The sequence below is a fragment of the Octopus bimaculoides genome, chromosome 20 (assembly GCF_046866305.1).
Source record: "Octopus bimaculoides isolate indiv1 chromosome 20, ASM4686630v1, whole genome shotgun sequence".
In the NCBI taxonomy this organism is placed as follows: domain Eukaryota; kingdom Metazoa; phylum Mollusca; class Cephalopoda; order Octopoda; family Octopodidae; genus Octopus; species Octopus bimaculoides.
The window spans coordinates 8,084,568-8,107,967 of record NC_142947.1 but is presented as its reverse complement, the minus strand read 5'-3'; the positions used below and the strand labels follow the sequence as shown (position 1 = coordinate 8,107,967).

At 33.1% G+C, this 23,400-nt stretch overlaps 1 protein-coding gene across 8 annotated transcripts in view; it reads left to right on the top strand.

Annotated features, from left to right (window-relative positions):
• LOC106869839 (sodium channel protein 1 brain) overlaps positions 1-23,400 on the top strand; it is a 313,255-nt gene that overhangs the window by 235,978 nt on the left and 53,877 nt on the right. For all 8 annotated transcript variants that reach the window (XM_089337958.1, XM_089337956.1, XM_089337957.1 and 5 more), the window contains 6 exons: positions 1,243-1,309; positions 3,230-3,483; positions 12,851-13,021; positions 14,312-14,505; positions 19,192-19,339; positions 21,156-21,333. In XM_089337958.1, the coding sequence (XP_089194084.1) occupies positions 1,243-1,309; positions 3,230-3,483; positions 12,851-13,021; positions 14,312-14,505; positions 19,192-19,339; positions 21,156-21,333 (1,012 nt within the window). The remainder of the gene's footprint in view (positions 1-1,242; positions 1,310-3,229; positions 3,484-12,850; positions 13,022-14,311; positions 14,506-19,191; positions 19,340-21,155; positions 21,334-23,400) is intronic.

Sequence of the window (23,400 nt, the reverse complement as noted above, 5' to 3'; positions counted from 1 at the left end):
ATATTTTGGCCAGTTTAAATGCTAAAGGGTTAAGATGCTCCAGCAGAGCAACAGTACTCCTGTTACTGACAATACTCTTCTGGGGACACCCTCATCACAACTGCAACTGCTCTATACAAGACTGTCTCAGGCTTCATCTGGATGTCAGGAGAATCAGTACATCCAAGTGCTGATAGAGTCCACCTAGCAACACCGTTGCACTCCACCTAACAAGAACATCATATCAGACAACCACATCATCGCAGGTAACAACAACAACAACTTCATCATCACAAGCAACAACATCACAGGCAACAACAGAGTTATTAGCAAACCTGTCCAATTTGTGCAACAAATAAATAAAATGGATGTAAAAATAAAAAATAAAAAAGGAAACAAAAAAAGTGAATTGTTTCTGCTTTATTTTTACAAGTGTATCTCATTTACTTGGTGCAGCTTTCAGCACATAATCTCTACGTTAAAACAGAGTTAAGTATTATCACAGAAAACACCACCAGTTAAACTACTTTCTTTAATTATCAGCAACTGTCTTGTCTTTTTCTTCTCAGTCAATCCTTCAGCATCTCTCTTCTCTCTTTAATTATAAGCAACTGTTTTGTCTTACTTTTTCTCCTCAGTCATCACCTCTTCCTCTTCTCTCTTCTTAGTTTTGTTTTCTTCTCCATCCTCCTTTCCTGTCTCTTCTATATGTCTTCCTCTTCTGTCTTCAGTCATTGATTTCTGCAGTCGTCATCACAGTTTGAATTCTTTCTGTAGATTTATGCTGTGTTCATCATAAATTGTCTATTATTCAGCAGAAACAAAAGTAGGGTAGCAAAGAAACAGACCAGGGACCACAGAGCTTTGCTGTATTCTCTCTACTATTTATCAAATAGGGAATGGTCAATAAGAGCTTAATGTAATACATTGTTAATACAGGGAAATTCACAGTAAAAACCATTTACTCTGGTATACCAAGCATCCAAACATCATAAACATATACACAAAGACAGACATCTACAGATATGAAAAACATTGACATGACAAGTAGCTGTAATCTATGTTGTACTTCTATCTATATAATAGCATATTTTATTTAAGTAGTTTTATACTGATTACAGTATATATTTATGAGTTATCACATGTTAGCAATATTGACATAATATATGATAGAGATATGACATGTTTCCAATACAGTATACTCTTTCTAAATAATATTTTGTTGTAGCATGAAATGTTTAATAATCTATATAATATTTTCAGGCTACAGCCCGAGAGCAGATTTTAAAGGAACAAGAAAGACGAAACACTTTGACAGTGTCAGAAGGAGGTCAGTTAATGTATCTTGTGTGTGTGTGTGTGTGTGTGTGTGTGTGTGTGTGTGTGTGTGTGTGTGTGTGTGTGTGTGTGTGTGTGTGTGTGTGTATGTGTGTGTGTGTGTGTGTGTGTGTGTGAAACAAAATATGAAGTTGGAATATATATTGGCAGTATTTATTCACCATTACATGTATTTCATCTGCTACTAGAAATTACAGAGTCTATATGTTAGATAGACATGGAAGGAATTTCCTATCAGAAATTCCTCGGATAGAAATTTATATATATATATATACTAGCATGGAAATGTTAATGTCAAATTAAAACAAAAGAATAAACCCTTAAAAGATCAGTTTGCATTTATATGTATATATATATATATATATATATATATATATAACTCTAATAATATTTATGTTTTCATAATAAATATAATTACATTTATCTGTAAATTTGATAAAATTTTCTTAAAGGCAACCTTATTAGATTTTTGTTAATTTAATGTTGTATACTTCAAATGAGAAAGGTTTTCTAAGCCCTTGGTCTAGAACCTCCTCTCTTGTCTAAAAGAAGCCAATGACTGTTACAGTCATGGCAAAACTAAAACTATTTGAAGACAGGCGGAAATGAAAACAACTGACTTCAATATTTTCATTGATTGGTGATGAACAGAAAAAAGTAGACTGAGATGGAAGAGTGGAATAAATGGTGGGTTGGGGGAGGAGTAGTTGTGGTTATTTTGAGGTTTAGGCTGTTCAGAATATTGAAACCAAAAATATAGAGCAACTACTTGTGAGAAATCTTTATAAGATATTCTTATTTTTAAACTAACATTTTTTAGAAATTTCCAACAAAGAAATATTTCAGACTGATATTGTTGGCAGCAATGGAAGAAACAGAGAATGGAGAAGTATTAAATTACAAATATATGCACTTGAAACAACTGCGGATTAAAATACTGGTGGTGTAAAATTTACAATGTGTATACAAGTGTGGTACAGCACTAGTTTTAATATCTTGTCAGAGAAACTTCTCCAAGAGACTTGTATGTTAAAAACACAAGACTTTGCTCAAAGAGACATACAGGTCTTTGCTCAGAATGCTGGTGAATCTAAATAAAGTCCTTGTGTTTTTAACACAAAATTCTTTTTGAGAAGTTTCTCAGAAACAGAATATTACAACTAGTGTTGTTCCACATTTGTATGCATATAATGAATGTGCTACACATTGGTATAATTGTTTCCCACTTTGTCTATAAATATAGATGTCTTACATCACTTCATGTCTCTAATGGAAGGAATGGCAGTGCCTTTGCCATTTTATGGGGTCAACCATGACTGGTTGTGTGAATGTAGAAGGGAAGAAGTTATCATCACCAAACATATGGCCTCAATACTTGCAATAAGATAGACCCTCCTAACAATATCAAAGAGTATTCAGGTGTTGGTAATATTAAACAAGGAGATGGATTAAGTCTATAAGCCAGCAATAGGAACTCTTCTCTCTGATCCACTTACACAATTTTTGTTAACCAAATTTCACTGACCCAGACTTTGATGAAGGACACTGGTGCTGTATACACTAGAAACCATGTTAGGTCAGAACAAACATCTTAACTATATAACTATGCCTGTACCCATTTCTTATATAGGCACAAGGCCTCATTTTAATCAAGGAGGAGAAACGAGATTATATGATGTTCGTGATTTTCTGAAGTGACACATAGAGGGTCTCTTTATTGCAGACCCATCCAAGCCATACTAAATTTAAAGAGATGACCTCTAAGACAACAACTCCCTCTAGCACAACTAATTAATGTTATTTTGGACAAACTTTGTACATAAGTACATGAAATCAATGACCTTATAATAACATCCATATGTCCAATGTCACCCATTGTTCACTGACCTTTTCTTTTTTTTTTTCTCTACAGATACTAACCAATGCAACCATTCTCATCTGGAAGACTCTCACCTTCATGACCGAAACTGTTCTTGCTGCAAGAAATGTTGCCGCTGTTGTTTCACTCCTTGGATGAGAATTCAGTCATATGCCCATTATATCATCTCCGATTCATTTACAGATGTCTTCATCATTTTCACTATTGTCCTGAATACCTTGTTCTTGGCGATGGAGCATCATGGAATGTCAATGGGATTGAAACACGTCCTCAAATTTGCAAATTATGTAAGTATCACATGTTTTCTGATTGCATTGACTTTTTGACAGATTTTAGTTTTTTTTATATAATAAATTTATGTTTCGTTTATCATAACTTTATGATTTGTTAGTGTAATAAATTTATAATTTTCTGACTCAGTAGAACACAAAGAGCAAGTATCATCAAGATACACTTTATCATCATCCTCATTATTGTCATCGTCATTTAACATTCTTTTTTTTCCATGCTGGCATGGGATGAGCTGGATACACATACATATTGAAATAAACATGCACTGATACACAGAAGGGTGCACAGACAATTACAGTATAGATAAACACTGTGTACATGTTGATTGCATATATATATAGAGAGAGAGATACATTGGCTGTATATGTCAAGAGGAAAGATTGTCTCTGTATAGATATTTTTTTCTGCTCTAGGCACAAGTCCTGAAATTTTTAGGGAAGGAGCCAGTCGATTAGATTGACCTCGGTACGCAACTGGTACTTAATTTATCAACCCTGAAAAGATGAAAGGTAAAGTCGACCTCGATGGAATTTGAGCTCAGAACTTAAAGACAGATGAAATTCCACTAAGAAATTTCGCCCAGTGTAGGTTAACGTTTCTGTCAGCTCACTGCCTTCCTGTACAGATATTGAATGTATAACAAATACTGTGTGTAGACATCAACGAGACACAAACACAAATGCTAAGTGAATAGAAAGCCATTGTCTTTTCTTTTTACAGTTTTTTTTACAGTCAGAAAACCCTTGTATGAAGTAAGCTATATTAAATGGTATAGCTTCTAAAAATGTCAGCTTTGTTAATGATGGTGAAAATTAACCTGTTATTACAAATGTTTTTTCAAGGTAGACTTAGATTATACAATCAATTTTAACACACCTAATATGACAAGAAAATATATTTCGTAACGAATTAGTTATGGAGCCAAAACTGATTAACTTCCGACTATGAATTCGATGAACAAAACAACTGAGGTGAAAACTGGAAGTTATTGAATGAAACGAGAGAGAAGACAGAGAAAATATGTGTGTATACTTGTATGTGTATATACTTGTATGTGTGTGCTTTTGTGTGCATATGTAGGTATTTATATCTATTTGTATGTATGTGTGTATGTATGTGTGAGTATGTATGTATGTAAGTATGTATGTATGTATGTATTTGTATGTGTATATGTATGTATGTATTTGTATGCTTGTGTGTGTATGTATGTATTTTCATGTGTGTATGCATGCATATATGTGAGTGTATGCATGAACGTATCTGTATTTATATGTCCATATGTATGTGTGTATTTGTAAGTATATATACATATGAATGTATGTATGTATGTGTGTGTATGTGTATATCTGTATGTATATGTGTGTATGTGAGTATTTGTATGTATGTATCTTTTATATATGTATGTATATCTATATGTATGTATATATATATATATATATATATATATATATATGAATGTATGTCTGTGAGTGTGTATTGATATGTATGTATGTATGTATGTATGTACGTACGTATGTATGTATGTACGTATGTATGTATGTATGAATTCTTCATTTTTATTTTTCAAATTTCTCACCAATGGAGAAAGATGTGGTTTCTAGCCTAAAACCAAAGCTTTTTCATTGGAATTTAGAGAGCACCAGTGGGTGAGTGCAGTTCTCTGCACGCTTCACTCACTTTAATTACTTTCACATACAGGAACCTAATGGAAACACACTATATTAAAAACTGCTATGGTGAAGAGAGAAGCAAAAAAACTGACCAGGCTTGACCAGCTGGAATTGTGTAATTTCAAACTTCTACATAAGCGGTTTAGTTTGCTGGTCTCTTCTGTTACAAACTAAACTTTGACTTTTCATCACCTGGCACAAAGCCACCTCCCTCAATACTTCATTTTCACTCTGTGAAAGGGTTTTGTCTTGTGACTGCACTAGTGCAGGTGTCATGAAAAAAGCACCCTGTACACTCTGTTGATGTTAGGAAAGACATCCAACTGTAGAAGCCATGCCAAAGCATGTTAATTAATTAAGGGGGACCTGGAAAAAGTGGCTTAAACAAAGTTTGTCTAATTCTAGAACTGGCCAGTCATCTCGTGGCTGGGAGTTATTCCCTATTTGTAGGTTTCTATGGTAACACCTAAGAAATTTACAAATTTTCTAAGAAGTGGTTGTACTATGATACAAGTTGGCCTACACCATGTGCATGTGTGTGTGTGTGTGTGTGTGTTTGTGTGTGTGTGTGTGTGTGTGTGTGTGAGTGTGTGTATCTATGAATATGTGTGTTTATGTGTGAATGCATTGTGTGTGTGTGGAGAGAGGAAGAGATGGCTTTAGCAGAGTAACGGTCTTTTCACAAGAACTTACACATCACTGGGGTACTCATGTATGTATGAACGTATGTATGTATGTATATATGTATCTGTATGCTAGTATGTGTGTGTATATGTGTATTTGTATGAATGTATGTGTGTGTGTATATTTGTGAGTGTATGCATGTATCTGTATGCATATGTGTATCTGTATTTATGTGTCCATATGTATTTCTGTATTTGTAAGTATGTATGTATGCATGTATGTATGTATGTATATATGTATGTATACATGTATATATGGGTGGATGGATGGATGGATGGAAGGATGGATGACTTTTCATGCATATGTGTGTATATAAATGCATGACTCTATGTATGAATGTAATGCATATGATGTATGTATGAATGTATGTGTATATTTAATGCATGTGTATGTATGTATTCACGTTTATACATGTGCATATATTGTTGTTGTGTGCATATAAGCATACATGCACGTATGTATGTGCACATATATGTGCAAACATAGATGCAATTACATGAATGGATCTGTACATTTTGACATACATATGTGTACACACATATATATATATTTGGATGTCTACACATGTGTATACACTTAATACATGCTAAACAACTGAAGTGTTTTACATGTACATATATATGTATGTATGTGTATTGGGTGTGTATGTATGTTCATATGTATATATATGTACATACATATGTATGTGTCTATGTACACATTTATGCATTTATTTATTTATGCATACATATATGTATGTATTTGTTTGTGTGCGTGTGTGTGTGTGCATGCGTGTGTGTATGTGCATGTGTGCATGTGTGAATCTATTTATGTGTATTGCTGTGTTTAGAAAAGATCTACAAGTGTGCTTCTCACATTTCATGATTATAACAAGCCATTTATATTCCAACAGAAATGCCAAAATATGGAAGTGCCAATTTTCACAGACAGCTATTGTTAACTTATTCCAGTAATAATAGAGGAGAAAATTAGAGTAAAAACCTGGACTTCCATAGATCAGTCTAGAAGCATTCACATTATCTCCATTTACCTCTCTTTTACCTGAGAATTTTCCTTTGAGTTTGTTTTGTATTTCTAATAATTTATTTCTGGTTTATTTCACATATATCTTCCATAATATTTCATTGTTAAGTTTGATGAGAAAATGTCTAGAATTAGACAAAATATATTCTTTGGTAATTACGTTATATCAAAGCAATATATATTTTGTATCGTTAAATTTTATTTTACTTGTTACTTGTTTTTGTCTTTTCACTCATTGTGAGCAACAGAATCATAACAGTTGATGACAAGTAAGAGCTGTCATCTTTACATCTCACTGTCCCACCATAATTACAATAAACCAACGTTTCTAATGCAGCCAGTTACCATCTCTGGCCTGTATATGTAGCTTTGCCATCAATATCTCTCATCTCCTCTGTCCCCGTATTTCAACAAGAAAAAGAACTAAAATCAAATCATTAATTTTCAACTTAGAGCATTAGACATTGTGTCACTTAGCATTTTAATCCCAAAAATAAGGGCAGTGGCCCCTAGTTTTTGCTTGGCATTCTTGATATGGATGATGGACTGCTAGCTGATGACTGAAGGAAATAGATGGAGGACACTGGTTATTGTAGAGGAGGACTGTAGGTAAATATTCTGACTTTGTGTTGAGTGAAATGGAAATAGAAGAGGGGTTGGGTAAATTGTGTTCCAGGTTCAGTCCCACTGCGTGGCACTTGGGCAAGTGTCTTCCACTATAGCTTTGGGCTGACCAAAGCCTTGTGAGTGGATTTGGTAGACGGAAACTGAAAGAAGCCCGTCGTATAAATATATATACATATATATGTATGTGTGTGTATATGTTTGTGTGTTTATATGTTTGTGTGTCTGTGTTTGTTCACCCAACATCGCTTGACAACTGATGCTGGTGTGTTTACGTCCCCCGTAACTTAGCGGTTCGGCAAAAGAGACCGATAGAATAAGTACTAGGCTTATAAAGAATAAGTCCTGGGATCGATTTGCTTGACTTAAGGCGGTGCTCCAGCATGGCCGCAGTCAATGACTGAAACCAGTAAAAGAATAAAAGAATAAAAGAATATATATACATACATACATACATACATACACACACACATACATACATACATACATACATACATACATACACACATACACACATACATACATACATACATACATACATACATACATACATACATACATACATACATATATGAATGTAGACAAACAATACCTCAAACTGAGAGAAGAGTCAATAAACCATTGATGTTTGACATCTTTTAGAAGTCTAAAATATAGATGAAAATCTGCTCAATATTGGTATTGGCAAGTCAACGATGATGAAAGTCTTTGAAAAGCTCTATGAAGATGGAAATCAATAGTGTGAATTGTTTCCTCATAAGTAGTTATAGGGGGATGGTTTACAGCTTAACTCTTTAGCATTCAGATTACTCTGTCAATTGTAATGCTTATTTATTCACATTGGTTTGAATTAATCATGCATTATCTCATAGCTTCGAGATTTTGATGATGTGATTACTTATTTTTAGAATGACATTGTAGGGTAGGTGTGAGAGGCTAGATTTGGCCAATTTTACCATAAAACAAGTAGAATATATGGGCTGGATGTAACCAGTTTAAATGCTAAAGAGTTAAAGGATGGTTTGTGTTAGTTTCTTTTCCATGAGTAGCAGTAAAGATGATAAGAGGCCAATTGCTGTTCCTGTGGAAATGAGTGTCAGCTGTTTTCTCACAGGTGTAAAGTAAAGTAAATGACTTTACTATGAAAGCCAAGCATCTCCATTGCTGCTAATCTCCGACAAGGATGTTTCTTTGCTAAGAAGAGAAGAAATATTGTTAAAAGGAACAAGGCCAGACATAGCGACAGGTAATGCTGCCAAAATAGTTGCAGTACCAACACTTATGTATGCCATGGAATTGCATATGCCACAGATGTGAAACTTTTCTAGATTAATTACAAAATTTTGCTATTGGGCAATTTATGGAGTGCTGACAATTTCTAATAATTGTTATTAGAAATTTGAGCCTGAAGAGCTATGATATTTATAAGGGAAGAAATTGCTGCTGCAGGCACAATGTTTACCACAGAAGATAGAGAACATGATACACAGGACAAAATCAGCTAATTGTGCCAATTGATCATCATTACTGCATTTGTTTGTGGATGCTAAAGTAACTTGATAGTTAGATGACAGATGAGTTAAAAAACTGATTAACCCTTTAATATTCAGATGTCTCTGTCAAATGTAATGTAATTTTTGTAAATCACTCATTCTCATTTAATTGTATATATTTTAATTGTTTATACATACGTTTCGTTTCATTCGATCCCCTGACCCCAATATTTGTTTTGTCTGTCCGCATATCGTCCCCGCTTTTTCTCAACTTCATGGTTAATAAAGAAATTGGCTGGTCTAAATAATAACAGTTGATGATGACGCTAAAATAGTTCTCTATTTCTATAAATGGATCTATGTCGTGAATGGAATTAAGACTAGAATAAGAAAGGAGTCATGCTGTTTATTCTTATGACTTCCATTTAGTAACGTCGGTAGAAAGACAAGTTGTTCTGACATTGATTTATATTGAAACATAAGTTCAAAGAACAACAAGCTTAAAATGCAAAAACATTTAACACATTTAGATGGCAGTAATAAAATGATGGACACAAAGTATTAAATTGAAATAAAGACAAGATGTCAGAAGAGCAAAAAAAGAAAAAGAAAAAAAAACCGAAACAAACTAAACAATAAGTATGAACATCATGGGACATGGATATAGAAAAAATGGCATAACTACACAAGTGCACCCCGCCAACTTTGTTTCCTCATAATTTCCAGAAAAATGGATATATTTTAATGAAATTTTCTACAAATATTCTTCAGATGGTGTAGATTTCCATTATATTGGAATATATGGTGAAAACAAAACTTTTTTTCCAAGGGTAGGGGCAGAAAATTCATATGTATTGGCTTTGTTTCCGCATAACTTTCAGAAAAATGAGTAATTTTTTAATGAAATTATCCACAAATATCTTTCAGAGTCTGTAGATTCTGATTTAACCAGAATTTGATATGAAAAAAAAAGCTTGAAATTTCAGAAAAAAAAAAAAAAATTGTGACGTATCACTATGTATGAGTCCATCAATTTTCTTTTTCATATTAAATTACAATATAATCATAATATACTCTCTCCGAAAGTTATTTGTAGAAAATTTCATCAAAAAAAAAAAAGAACCTACTCGTGAGAATTTTCCGAAACTCCTCAGCCCAGCCTCGGAAATTTTTTTTTTTTCTCTACAAATTCTGACATAATCGGAATCTACACCGCCAGAAGCATATTTATAGAAAATTTCATTAAAAAATATCCATTTTTCTGGAAGTTATGAGGAAACAAAGTCGACTTCTGTAGGTCTGCCAAAAAAGAAAAAAAAAATGAACGGTCAGAACTGAGTGAAGGTTAATAAAATAGAAATTCTGAATATAGTTATTATTTATGGTTGTTCTTTGAGTAAATTCCTGGAGTAAGAAATAATGGAGTTATAAGCATATCTACACAAATGCGCCCTATCAATTTTGTTTCCTCATAGCTTTCAGAAAAATGTTTTCTACAAATACCCCTTTTTTTTTTTTTGTCAAAAATTAGGTTAAAAAGATATGGGAGTCTCTCATACATGGAAAATATTATAATCCCTTACAAGAGAGAAGGGTGTAATAACATACCTTTTTTAAAAATCAAATTTTAAGCCCCCCAAGGGTTCCTTATACACGTTAAAATATGGTATATCGGAATTTAAGGGAGTTGGGGGAATGGTGAGGGTGCACACATACTTACTGATGCACAAAATGAATCTTGAAATTTTGGAAAAATTATGTGATGTGTGTCAGTATGTATACGCGAATACCATTTTTTTTTCCTCATTAAATTCCGATATGATCGGAATCTACACCATCTGAAAAGTATATGTAGAAAATGTTATCAGAAAACTAATTTTTCTGAAAGTTATGAGGAAATAAAGTCAACCAGGGGAGAGAAGACGACACACTTGTGTCCATATGTTAAGTTTTCTAGTGAAAAGACATTTTAATCCAAATAAGATAACCGATATTTTTCTGGGTCGAGTTTCCTAGAAATATCGTTGCATCTTTATCAATAATTTATGGTTGTTTTCATTCCAGTATGTTTTAGTATTCATTAAATGGCCATTCCCCCATTTTCTAAACCTTCCTTCTGAGATCGTCTTCAACATTTAATATGGCAAATTTACTTACATACAACAACATTCAGTATTTCAGAAATCATTATATTTCGCGTTTTCCACTTCAACAAATCTATTTTCTCATCTTTCTATTATTCTTTGTTGCCGTTTAATTTTTGAATAACAGTAAATCTTCTGGAAATATGAATGCGCTCCGGCATTTTACTTAACTCTGGAGCAGACGATACAAAGTCCCACTAGAGCGCATGCGTGGAGTTCCTCCACCCCCACCCCCCCGCGCGCTTTGCGATTTGGAGAGAACCTCAATGCAAGGTTCTGTTACGTATACGCGCATGCACGCGCGCGCACACACACACGCATTACATACGTGCATATACTCATGCACGTACTCAAAGATGCACGCTTGCGTGTAGCCATAAGGGGACCTTCTCTGTTTTCACTCGCTATGCAAGAAATAGCAGCCAAATCTGCTTCCGATCTCTCCTCAACGTCCTTGAAAGGGATGTATTAAATAATGTGGCCTCGTGTTCCTTGCAGTTAACATGCAGCTTACTGTCGTAAAAATGATAATAAATTGTCCTAAAAAAAAATCAGGAAGTGATGCCAGTGAAATATATCAACATTTGATAAAAGTGTATAAAGAACTCAGTCCCCGATCGCACGCACGAAACACTTTGGTCCGTTATAAATCATCGACTATTTCCAGGAACACGTTTGATATCCGATAGGTGGGCTTCGTATGTGGGTCTTGAAAACTTCGTACTCATGCTGTTGCGGACCATTTCCTCAATTTTGTTGACCCAAACGATGACAATATCTACACATAGACGATGGCGAACAATGTGGGACTAGTAGCGAAAGTAAATTGTCCGTCGCTGCTTCCGTTATTTTTTTTTTTTTAGGACAATTCCCGTTCCTTTGTTTACGAAAATAAACTGCATGTTAACTGAAAAATGGTCACAAGTGGAATGTTTTTGATCATTAGTTTGTTCAATCAAGATTTCCTTGTGGCTAAATAACAAGACGAGTCAACGAGATAGCTTCCATATGGTCACTTTTTTCTGCTAGAAATAGTAGCTACATCTCCCGTAATCATAAACCGTTATTCTGAGAAAAAATAAACACATATAGTCTTACATACTAAAAGCATAACGCAAGGGTCATGGTTGGAGTGCCTTTAATCATCAATCTGTTTCGTGAGTGCTGACTTTGGGCTGAATAACAATGTCAGCTATGTATAGTGACAGAATTTAACACATTTCTTTGCTTACCACATATGCGCTTATACTTTGCAATTAAATGAGAGAGTGTGTGTGTGTGTGTGTGTGTGTGTGTGTGTGTGTGTGTGTGTGTGTGTGTGTGTGTGTGTGTGTGCGTGTGTGTGTGTCATCGTCATCATCACCATTTAATGTGTTCTATGCTGGCATGAATTAAATGGTCTGACAGGATCCAATGGGTCCAAAGGTTATGTTATGCTCCAGTGTCTGCTTTAGCATGGTTTCTACAACTGGATGCCCTTCCTAATGTGTGTGTGTCTGTGTTGATATATTTTACATCCAATGTTCTCAAACTAGCATAGATGTTATATGTTTGGGCATTTTCAAGTTATTAATTTGTTTCTTAAGTTAAGAAACTAAGTTGAAAGAAGCAGATTAAGACAATTAGAACATGGGCTCTTCTAAAAAATAGTCTATATGAAGCATTATTGTAACATAATTTGCAGTGCTCTTTCTCTCAATGTACTTCTGTTTTGTTTCATTTCAGGTTTTCACATCAGTTTTCCTGTTAGAGGCTCTTCTGAAGATTGTTGCATTTAACAAACAGTATTTCAAAAGTGGTTGGAATGTATTTGATTTGATTGTTGTTGCTGCAAGCTTAATTGATTTAGGAGTGGAGGGGCTTAAAGGTGTATCTGTATTCCGGTCTTTTCGACTGGTAAGTGTTATTTTGTTTCTTTAAAATAAATCCCAAAAACGTCTTAAAGTTTAACCCTATTTAAGATGACTAGTCTAGTACCTTCAGGATATCTTGACTTATCTTTGCCTATTGGAATTCAAATTTTTTTTTCCAGAATTTTTTATTCTTTTTATATCACACAATTCCTCAGTATTGAAATATTATTGAGCTTTGTTGCCAAATAAAATAATCCTGAACCATTTGACAGACTATTGATATTTTATTCATTACATTAGTTTTAATGCTGATCCTTATTCTCTTCAGTTTAGCATATTATTATCTTTATGAATAGTTACAACCCCTTGAACTGTACAATACCTCCTGTATGATAATGAATGGTTCATAAACAGTTTCATATGTAGATCACAGTCTCAAGCTAATGGCAAGTTTGGGGCTAAATCAGTTTCCCATTTGTTTATTCCAAGCAGTGTCCCTGAAACATTTTCTATTGTAGATGTAACACAAGTGGACTGAACTATATATTTTCTCTACACTTCATATTCTACTTATCAAACAAGTAAATCTAATTTAACAATAATAAAATACTTGTTGATCATCTGACTAAATTAAGATGAGTATCAATCAATCAACTATATATTCTCGTTCTTACTAAGTCTAACAAAAATGAATTTTATAAAATTCTGTGATTAATATATTAATCATTGGTGCAAGTTCATTTGTAAATAATATCATGTGAATAATTAGTAGAACAGCATCTGTATAATGTTTTAGCATCAAGTGATTGGACAAATTAAGATCTTTGCTGCAAATTAATGAGTCTCCCTCCTGGGCAATATTGGCATAATTTACAACTTGACTGTCTCATTAGCGCAAGATATAAAAACTTAAATCCTCTATCATTATGACCTTAACATTCAATAGAATGTTATCGCCTTGGTTCTTTCTTTAACTAATAAAAGACAGATCAGTCATTTGTTTAATACAAGAATGACTATCATTCTACATCATTGTTGAGAAAGTTTTGTTCAATGAAAAGTATTCAGAAAGGGGGAAATAGGATGTCCATAGAGACAGACAGAAGACTTAAACCATATTACAGGAAATATAAAAGGATAGGCATTTTTTAATAAAACCAATCTAATGATCAAAATCTATAGTTCAATTATGAACTACATAATCTAAATGCATTTCAGTATTGTAACAGTGTTAATTAACGCCATTCCATTTCAATATCATGCAAATGAACTGTTAATAGAAGCAATAATTTCTTTGCAATTATTTTGAATTGCTTTCTTTGATATATTTCAGCTACGCGTTTTCCGTTTAGCCCAGTCCTGGACAACAATGAGGTTGCTGCTGTGTATAATTCTTAATACACTCGGCTCGTTGGGATATTTGACCATAATACTTATTATTATCATCTATATCTTTGCGGTTACGGGATTACAATTATTTCATACTGAATACACACCTGACAAATTCAAAGGAGAGCCAGTTCCCAGGTAAATGGCAGTTTATTTCAACCTTGTACATAGTCAGTTTTAACTTATTTCCTTTTTAAGTTAATGCCTTTCTGAGATCAATATTTCTGTATATATGCTAAGCCAGTGAAGCAGAGCTGAAGCAATTCATTTTACTTTGTTCAAAGTTGGAATAATTGACTTGGTTTTTTTTTTATTGGTATGACAGTAAAATGTTTTCTTCTTATTAATTGTTGTAGAAAAAGAAGAGTTGTTACGGTTGATCTAAGACAATTTACTTCCACAAAAAATAATGCAATGAAAGATAGATGGAAACAACTGAAGAGAAATCATTTTGAAAATCTATTCACTTAATGCCAGCATTGAAAAAAATAGATATTTAAGCACAGAGACATTAGTGATGTTGGAGCTGGACAAGACATAATGATATATATATATATAACTCCAATGAATGGAGATGATGCTTTAAAGACATCTAAACATCTACTTACTTTTAAAAGTCCATTAAGAAAGAATTTGTAGGGAAGTGTACTTGACCTTAAACTATTTCACCAATAGTTTCTCTGGTAATCTGTTAATATGAATTAATGTTTAAACCATATGCATTTCTAAACATTTGATAATATTAGCTCATTTTGCAATAAAGGACCTGAATTAGCTGTTACATGGTAGCAGGGTGTGCTAGAAATAGCAGCCAAATCTTTCCTTTTCTGGGGAATGGAGTCGTTTACTCATGGTTTTGATGTCACATTTGTTGAAAGCATACAAAATAACCTGGAAAAGGAAAAAAGACCCGTGAAACAAAATTCTATTGATAGGGAAACTCAGGGTTTCCCAGGAAACTCCAAGGTCCCCACCACCCCTTTCCCCTTTCTGTTCCGGAGGAAAGTGGCTTGCAGCAGGTTTGGAGGTGAGATATGTTGAATGCACTTGAAAAAACCTGTGGAGAAAATTATTTCACACCGAAGTACGAACAGGTCCTTTACAAAACATTTATCCAAGATCAGGACAGGTATGCAAATAGAAGGATCAATGAGACTGATAAAGTAAGAACTGAGCATCTGGCAAAACAGGAGGAAATAGACAAAAGCAGGAGACATTATGAATCAGATGCTCATGAACAGAATAAAACAAGTTTCATGCAAATCAGACCACAGGTTACCAAGTTACATAGTTTTTTGGGGTGCCTTTATAAACAGCCAAACCAGCATATACTGGGGAAAATGCTTTGAAAGTAAGGCATCATTGAAATGTGAAATGTGAACACAAATGGAATAACACAAGTTTCGAGTAAATTGGATCATGGATTCCTGAGATATGCAGTTTTTTTTAATTCCTTGAACTATTGGTGACTGAACAGGTCATGGGTAGTCTAGTATTCAATAAAATTACCTCACCCTGATCATAAAAAGGTCTCAAATTCTCTCTGATTATTCTAATCTAAGAAATAGATGTATTTAAACAGTTTACTGTTGTCTACCAACATAACAAAAAACAGCTTTTACAAAACCCCATGTTTTGGGTTAAAATTTTGTGTAACAAATTCAGTACCTTTTATATAAGGGAACTGAATGAAAGTTACATTCAGTGCCTCTGACAAACACTATCACTGAAGAAATAATCAAGAACAAAGAGAGTAAAAATATCCATCAGGAGTGTAATTAATTCATGGAGAGCAAATTTCAATTTTGCTTCAGCGATATTTCATTGTAATTTTCGAATACGTAGCTTCAAATTAAGGTAACAAGTGACAAACTTGTTTCCTGTACTAAAAAGAAATAGTTAAATTGATTTTTAAAATCTATTGTGAAGAAAAAATTGCTCAACTTCTAGTTCTATTATGAATTCATTAAAAGAACGTGTATACGTTTTCTGTTTAATTTTTACTTCATCAAATATTTTAAAACAAAAATATAAAACCAAACACAAAATGTTTAGATAAGCAGTAAATAACACTTTTGGAAGCTTTCAATGGGAAGGAAAAAGTCACTTTTACAGAAGCATTAAAATTCTGTATTTAGTTTTTATGTGACTTTTGATTTTTCATTGAAAGGAAAACAAGAAGAAAAAAATTTGAAGAAAAGTCAAGTGTGTCAAAGACAGGTTTAAAATGGTATCTTCCACTAAGTTTAAAGTGTTATATCTCTTTTCTTGTTTAAACTTTTCTCTGTTCCATCAGATGTTTATCTGCCAGCAACAACCAATATTTTGACTGTTTATTACAGCTGCTTTCTATAGAGCTCTTGATATGCACTATTAAACAAACCTCTCTTTATCCTTTTTGCCACTTTTCAAGAAATTTGAAACATTTCCAGATTTCTCTCCTCCAATTTCACATTCACATTTACCATACTCTCTCACATTTACCATACTCTCTCACATTTACCATACTCTCTCACATTTACCATACTCTCTCACATTTACCATACTCTCTCTCCTTTCTCCTTCCCTCCCCTCTCTCTCTCTCTCTCTAATTTTATTTACTGTTTTTTTTCTGTAATTTTTTAAACAGCAAACTTGAGAGTTTTTATGATTCCTCTATAAAGCCATATATCTACTAGATGATATATCTACAAATCAATAGTATGTTTTTATATTTTTTTTCACTCTAAAATCATAGCCAGAAGTGAATCTAACTTTTGATGTCATTTTCTTATTTGAATTATCTAAATGTAGTATAAGAGCAAAATACTTAAATATATCTTTCTCTCATATGTGTGAGTGTGTGCATGTATGTGTATGTGTGAGATAGAGTGTGTGTACATGTGTATGTATGTGTGTTTGTATATGCATGTCATCATCATCATCATCATCGTTTAACGTCCGCTTTCTATGCTAGTATGGGTTGGATGATTTGACTGAGGACTGGCGAACCAGATGGCTGCACCAGGCTCCAATCTGATCTGGTAGGGTTTCTACAGCTAGATGCCCTTCCTAACGCCAACCACTCCAAGAGTATAGTGGGTGCTTTTACACGCCACAGGCATGAGGGCCAGTCATCGGTACTGGCAACGGCCAAGCTCAAGTGGTGTTTTTTATGTGCCACCTGCATAGGAGCCAGTCCAGCGACACTGGCAATGACCTCACTCGAATTTTTTTTCACATGCCACCGGCACAAGTACCAGTAAGGCGACGTTGGTAATGTGTGTGTGTATATCTATATATATATATATATATATATATATATATGTCTTATGCATATATATATGTATATATATATGTATGTATATATATATATATATATATATATATATATATATATATATATATATATATATATATATATATATATACATACATACACATATATATACATATATATATATATATATGGCTGTATGTGTATGTATTGTATGTATATATGTGTGTGTGCATATATATATATATGTATCATCGTTTAACGTCCGCTTTCCAATACATTCACATACTTATATATATGTGCACGTGTATGTGTCTCCACCACTCCACACCTTCCTTTTCTAAATATACCAGATCCACTCACATAGCTTTGGTTGGCCTAAGGCTGTAGTAGAAGACACTTGCCCAAGGTACCATGCAGTGGGACTGAACCTGGAACCATGTAGTTGGAAAGCAAGCTTCTTACCACATAGCTATATGTGTGTGTGTGTATGAATGTGTGAAGGGGTGAGTTTCTATCTGCTTGTCTTGACATTACACGTTAACTGTGAACAAATTTCACCCTCATACAAGCGTCTGTTACCTCATATAACATACCCAAACTAGAGGAAACTATTAACTTGTTAGGAAGCAGGTGGGGTTAGCAACAGAGAAAGCATCTAGCCACAGAAAATCTGCCTTAATGAATCTGATCTATACAAACATCGGAGGTATACATCATGTTGATGATGATGATGACATTCTTTGCAACTTAATTATATATATATATAATAAATACTTATGATGCCTAGGTATGAATATGGATGTGCATTTTATATGTACATGAAGACGTTTGTGACTTTATTCCATAAAAAATATTAGTGAGAATACTCAGATATTCAATCTCTGTTTTAATTAGACATGCTATGTTACACAAAGTGATGTTTCTATTCCATTATAAACATTTGGAATCTTGCCAAATGTGCTAAAGTTGAACATGTCTAAACCATTGTAGTATTATGATAATTAAATGAAATCCATAAGAAAATTTCAGTAACAGTATCTTCATCAAAACTGCAAAGGATGTTATTAGATTAATTTCATTGCTTCAGATATAACAGATTTCTTTTTAAAAGTTGTTTGAAACAATAGAAATGTAAATCTTTTCAGTTAATATTCCCTTGGAACATATGAGTTTATGTAAGATATTGGTTTTAATGACTGCAATATCATCTATTCAAGCCCTCTTACAGCTATTGTATTGACACTCTAAACCAAGTATATTACTCTAGTTGTTCAGTCTGACTAACACTCTCATTTCTTGATTGATTAGTTGTTATTGACACTAAAAATACGTGCTCCATTAAGTTATCTACAAATTTCTTGAACTCTACCATAGAAGAAATATCTAGAATGCTGTCAGTAGAAAAGCAAAATTATCATAATTGTATCAATAAAAGATACATTACCAATTTCTTGACTATATAATCATATACTGTGGCATTCATTTCAAAGTTTGTTATTCGCAATTTATTGTGCAGTTACCATATTTTCTTTTATCACCAATTAACAGTCTGTCTTTTATTTCAGGTGGAACTTTAATGATTTCCTCCATTCATTTATGATGGTCTTTCGAATTTTATGTGGAGAATGGATTGAACCCATGTATGATTGTATGCGTGCTTGTAATGGTCTTTGTTTCCTTATCTTCATACCAGTTACCGTGTTTGGCAAAACAGTAAGTAACATAGATTTCTAACTGTCTATATTAAATGCACTTTAAATCCGACATTATTGTTGACTAAAATATAGATTAGTTGTTATTCTTAACTTTATGCATATTTAGGTACCTTTTTTTTTCTGCATACATCAATTAGATAGAAGCTTAACAAAAATTATAATGCAGGCAAAATATATGAATATGTTTGTCTTTGAGTACATATGAGTATTTGACAGGGAAACTAATTGAAAGGTGACTTTACTGTGTTTCATAAAGCTAGGAAGACCTTTACATTGTAAGTTACCATTCCTACAGATTAAGTGGAAGAATCCACTAGCATTACTAGAAATGGCCATAATTCTTTTGTTGTTGTTAGTAAATCTTCTTCAATTCAGACTAAAACTTGTTTGGGGGTAGGAATCTTGAATCTTATACAGCCATAGAGAATGTCTTGCTGTTAATAATAATGTCTTAGTTTTAAGATGATTGAACATTTTGCCACGGTATTAACAATGATGACCCACCAAACACTTAACAGAAATTTCTTCCTGACACAATCAATGGTACCTTGCTAAAAGAGGTAGTGAATTGTCTTTAATTCATGAAGATATTGCCAGACCAGCTTTGTATGAAATCATATGCCAAAAAACAAGTTCTATAGGCAGCAAAATTAGAAAACATTTATAAACATAGAATATTTGCTACCTTGTAAATGGAGTTTTATTTTCTCTGGAGTATCTTATTCTGCCATCTTGAGAATCTTTTCATTATCCCAATTTAAGTCATCAGATTGAATTTCAATCATGGTAAACTTCCATAGGTGTTTAAGTGAAATTTAATGTCATATTTAACACACCTTAAAACCATTGAATAATTTAATCAAAACAAACAAGATGATAAAACAATGTGATGAAGAAATCCTACTTGCTTTCGTGAATGTTAAATCATTGCCTTCTAGTGTTTCAAAGATACAGCCACTCCAGAGTATAAAGTTTAACCTTACATATCATTCAGTGCTAGAAAAACATGATTTATCATAAAAAAGTTCAGCTATCAGAAACCAGCCCATTAATTGAAAAGATGGAGAAACATGATACAGTTTCAATTGCAATATTAAGAATGTCTGACTATTTGATTGGCTACACCTCCAAATGATAATCAATAACTGCTTCTTTTAGTTGTATTTCATATTATTAATTGCTAGATTTTGTTTTACTTATGAATTACTAATATTTCTTCACATTTCTTCTGTAGCTATGTGATGAACGTAGTTTTGTATATTCTATAATAACCTTATAGTGTTATGTTAATCGTGGAGGCATATGACTTAGTGGTTAGAGTGTTGCACTCAAAATCATAAGATTGTGGTTTCGATTCCAGGGCTGGGCAATACACTGTGTTCTTGAGCAAACCACTTCGTTTCACTCAGTCAGCAAAAATAAGTAAACCTGTCACAGGCCAGCATAACTAAAGGTGGTGGTGGGTGAAGTGGGAAGGAATATATCCCCCACAGAATCCTAGAAACCAGCTTTATGAGCCTTTGGCTCAGAAAGGGCCTTTGATTTTTTTTTTTTTTGTTTTTTTTGTTAATAACTAACAATAGAATTGTGTAAAATCACTTGAATCTCATTACAAATGCATGTTCCATCATTTATTATAAAAGGCAGGCAAAACTGCTTTGTTAATCAACAACTCTGAAATATGTGAATGGATGGATTTTGATTCCTATAAATTACGGATTACAATAGTGATAAAAATTAACTATCTTTCTTTACCTATATTCTACGCTTTTACAATCAGTTATCTACAGACTCATGTATCTTTGTTTTTCTAGCTTTTCTTTCTGTTCATCGGTTTGGTCCTGGGCGCCTTTGGTTCTGATAGTGTTGAACAAGAAGTTGAACCATCAAGTTTCGCATTAGCCTGGGAAAGGATAAGAGCTCTTTTAGACAAAAGGAAAGGAAACATCTGTCCAACTGATGACAATCTTAGGGATGATGGTCAAGACGAAGGTATGAAGTTGTTACAAAAAGTTTCTCTTCACTTGTTTAGTTTTACTGATGTTCAATTCTAAACACTTGATGCATGCTACACGCACAATGTTCTTTTTCTTATATTTTTCTTCACAAATTTTTTCCTTTCTTCAAACAATGCATGATTTGTTATATTTTGTTGTATCTTAAGTCTATGCATAGCACTTCTTGCACACCAACACTATCATTATAACTATTGACAACGACTACAGATGAAGACCCAACGTACGATTTTAAAAATCTAAAGACACCATTACCACTCCTAGTGAGAAATGCAATCAAAATACATATTGTATTGTTTTCTTTTTTATTTAAGTTTCTGTTTCAATTTTGCTTGTGATTTTTTATATATATTTAATAAACAGATTTGGTCAGACTTTCATGTGTTCCAACATACACATTAGACTGCCAATATGTTTCTCTATGTAAACAAATGTTTCTGCTATATTTATTATAACCATTTCAAGAACTGATGAACACAGTTCTTGTTCAAGGTGCTTTTACACTAAAATAGTGATAAAACATTTCTTTTTAATAAATGCATATTTTGAAATAAAATTGAGAAACTCTAAAGTAAAATGGTGATAGCTGTTTCAAGCAGTGAAGGAATATCAGAATTGAATACAAATGTATGGCAGTCTAATGAATCAACTTAGACTGAAAATATGGTTTTGCTACATTTCCGAAAGGCTTATCATTGGCTGTTTGTTTGTGCTTCTCTTAATATATTTAAATATTTATTTTTCTACTCTCAATTCATTTATTTTTATTTAATTTGAGACAATTGTCTCACTTTCACATTTAATTTGCTAAATATCTAACTTTGCTTCTCTTATTTTATCTGCTCCCCATCCCTATCAGATGAAAGTCTCAGATACCGAAAGACATTTGTTGTCTCTGACATAAGATTCTGTCTAACAATCAATTGATGGAAAATTGTGTTAAAGTGCTTTATATATGTATATACTTATATGTATATTCCTGTTATCCATGCTCAAATATATCTCTAATATTGTATAAACAACTGGGATTGTGTACCAAAATACGAAGTATTTATAGCTTTGTCTATATAAGAGACTAATTGTAAAATATGACTAAACTACAGAGTTTATCTGGCAGTGTATATATTTGAACTGTATTCGAGTATATACCAGACATAGGTCAAAGAGGTTTTATTTCATGTGAGGTCTGTATGTTTGTAAAAGATTAGTAAGGACAGATATCCTCAGATTCAGTAAACAACTTCTTTTATGTATGTCCCAGTCATAAAATCAATTTATGCATAATATGAAATGCATACACCAATAACATAAAGAACATATATATGAATATTGTATGTATGTGTAAAGAATTGATTGAATGGTTTGGGATCAAGATAACTTTCCTGCATGAGTTGGCTGTTCTCTTTAGAGCAGGTGATATAACCCTGTCTTGACCTGACAGCAATGGAGTAGCTACAAGTGAAGTGGTATTTATGGCCGAATATCTTTACATACGTTTATGCTAGTGTGGGATGGTTTTGTCATGCATATCTCTTATGAAACTATTCTCTGAAATATCGATTCTAACATTTGCACTCAGACACAGAATTTTTGAGGAAGTGGAGGATATAGCAGATTCAATCAGCCCCACCAGACTGATCACTTATTTTATCGACCCTAGAATTAAATACTGGGAAACAAAGCATGACTTCTAAAATTCTAGGATTCTATACAGTCAGCTTTGTGTCTGGAATCTTCATTAGCTTAATAAACTCCTTAAGTTGTATGTGTATGATATATTATCTACAATGCATGTATGCAGGGTAGAGAGAGGAGAAGGAGGAGAATGGTTCAATGACTTCAGATTTTATAAATAGTATGATAATGAGGATAAAATTTAGCAGTGAATCTCTTCAAAATTATGTATACAAAGCTTATAACATTAGCACCAACAAAATTAATATTGCCAAAATTCCAGTTTATTGCATAAACAAATAGTCATTTAGTATGGAAATAAGCTGATTAATTAGTTGCTTGGATTTACATTTTATAAATATTAATATTT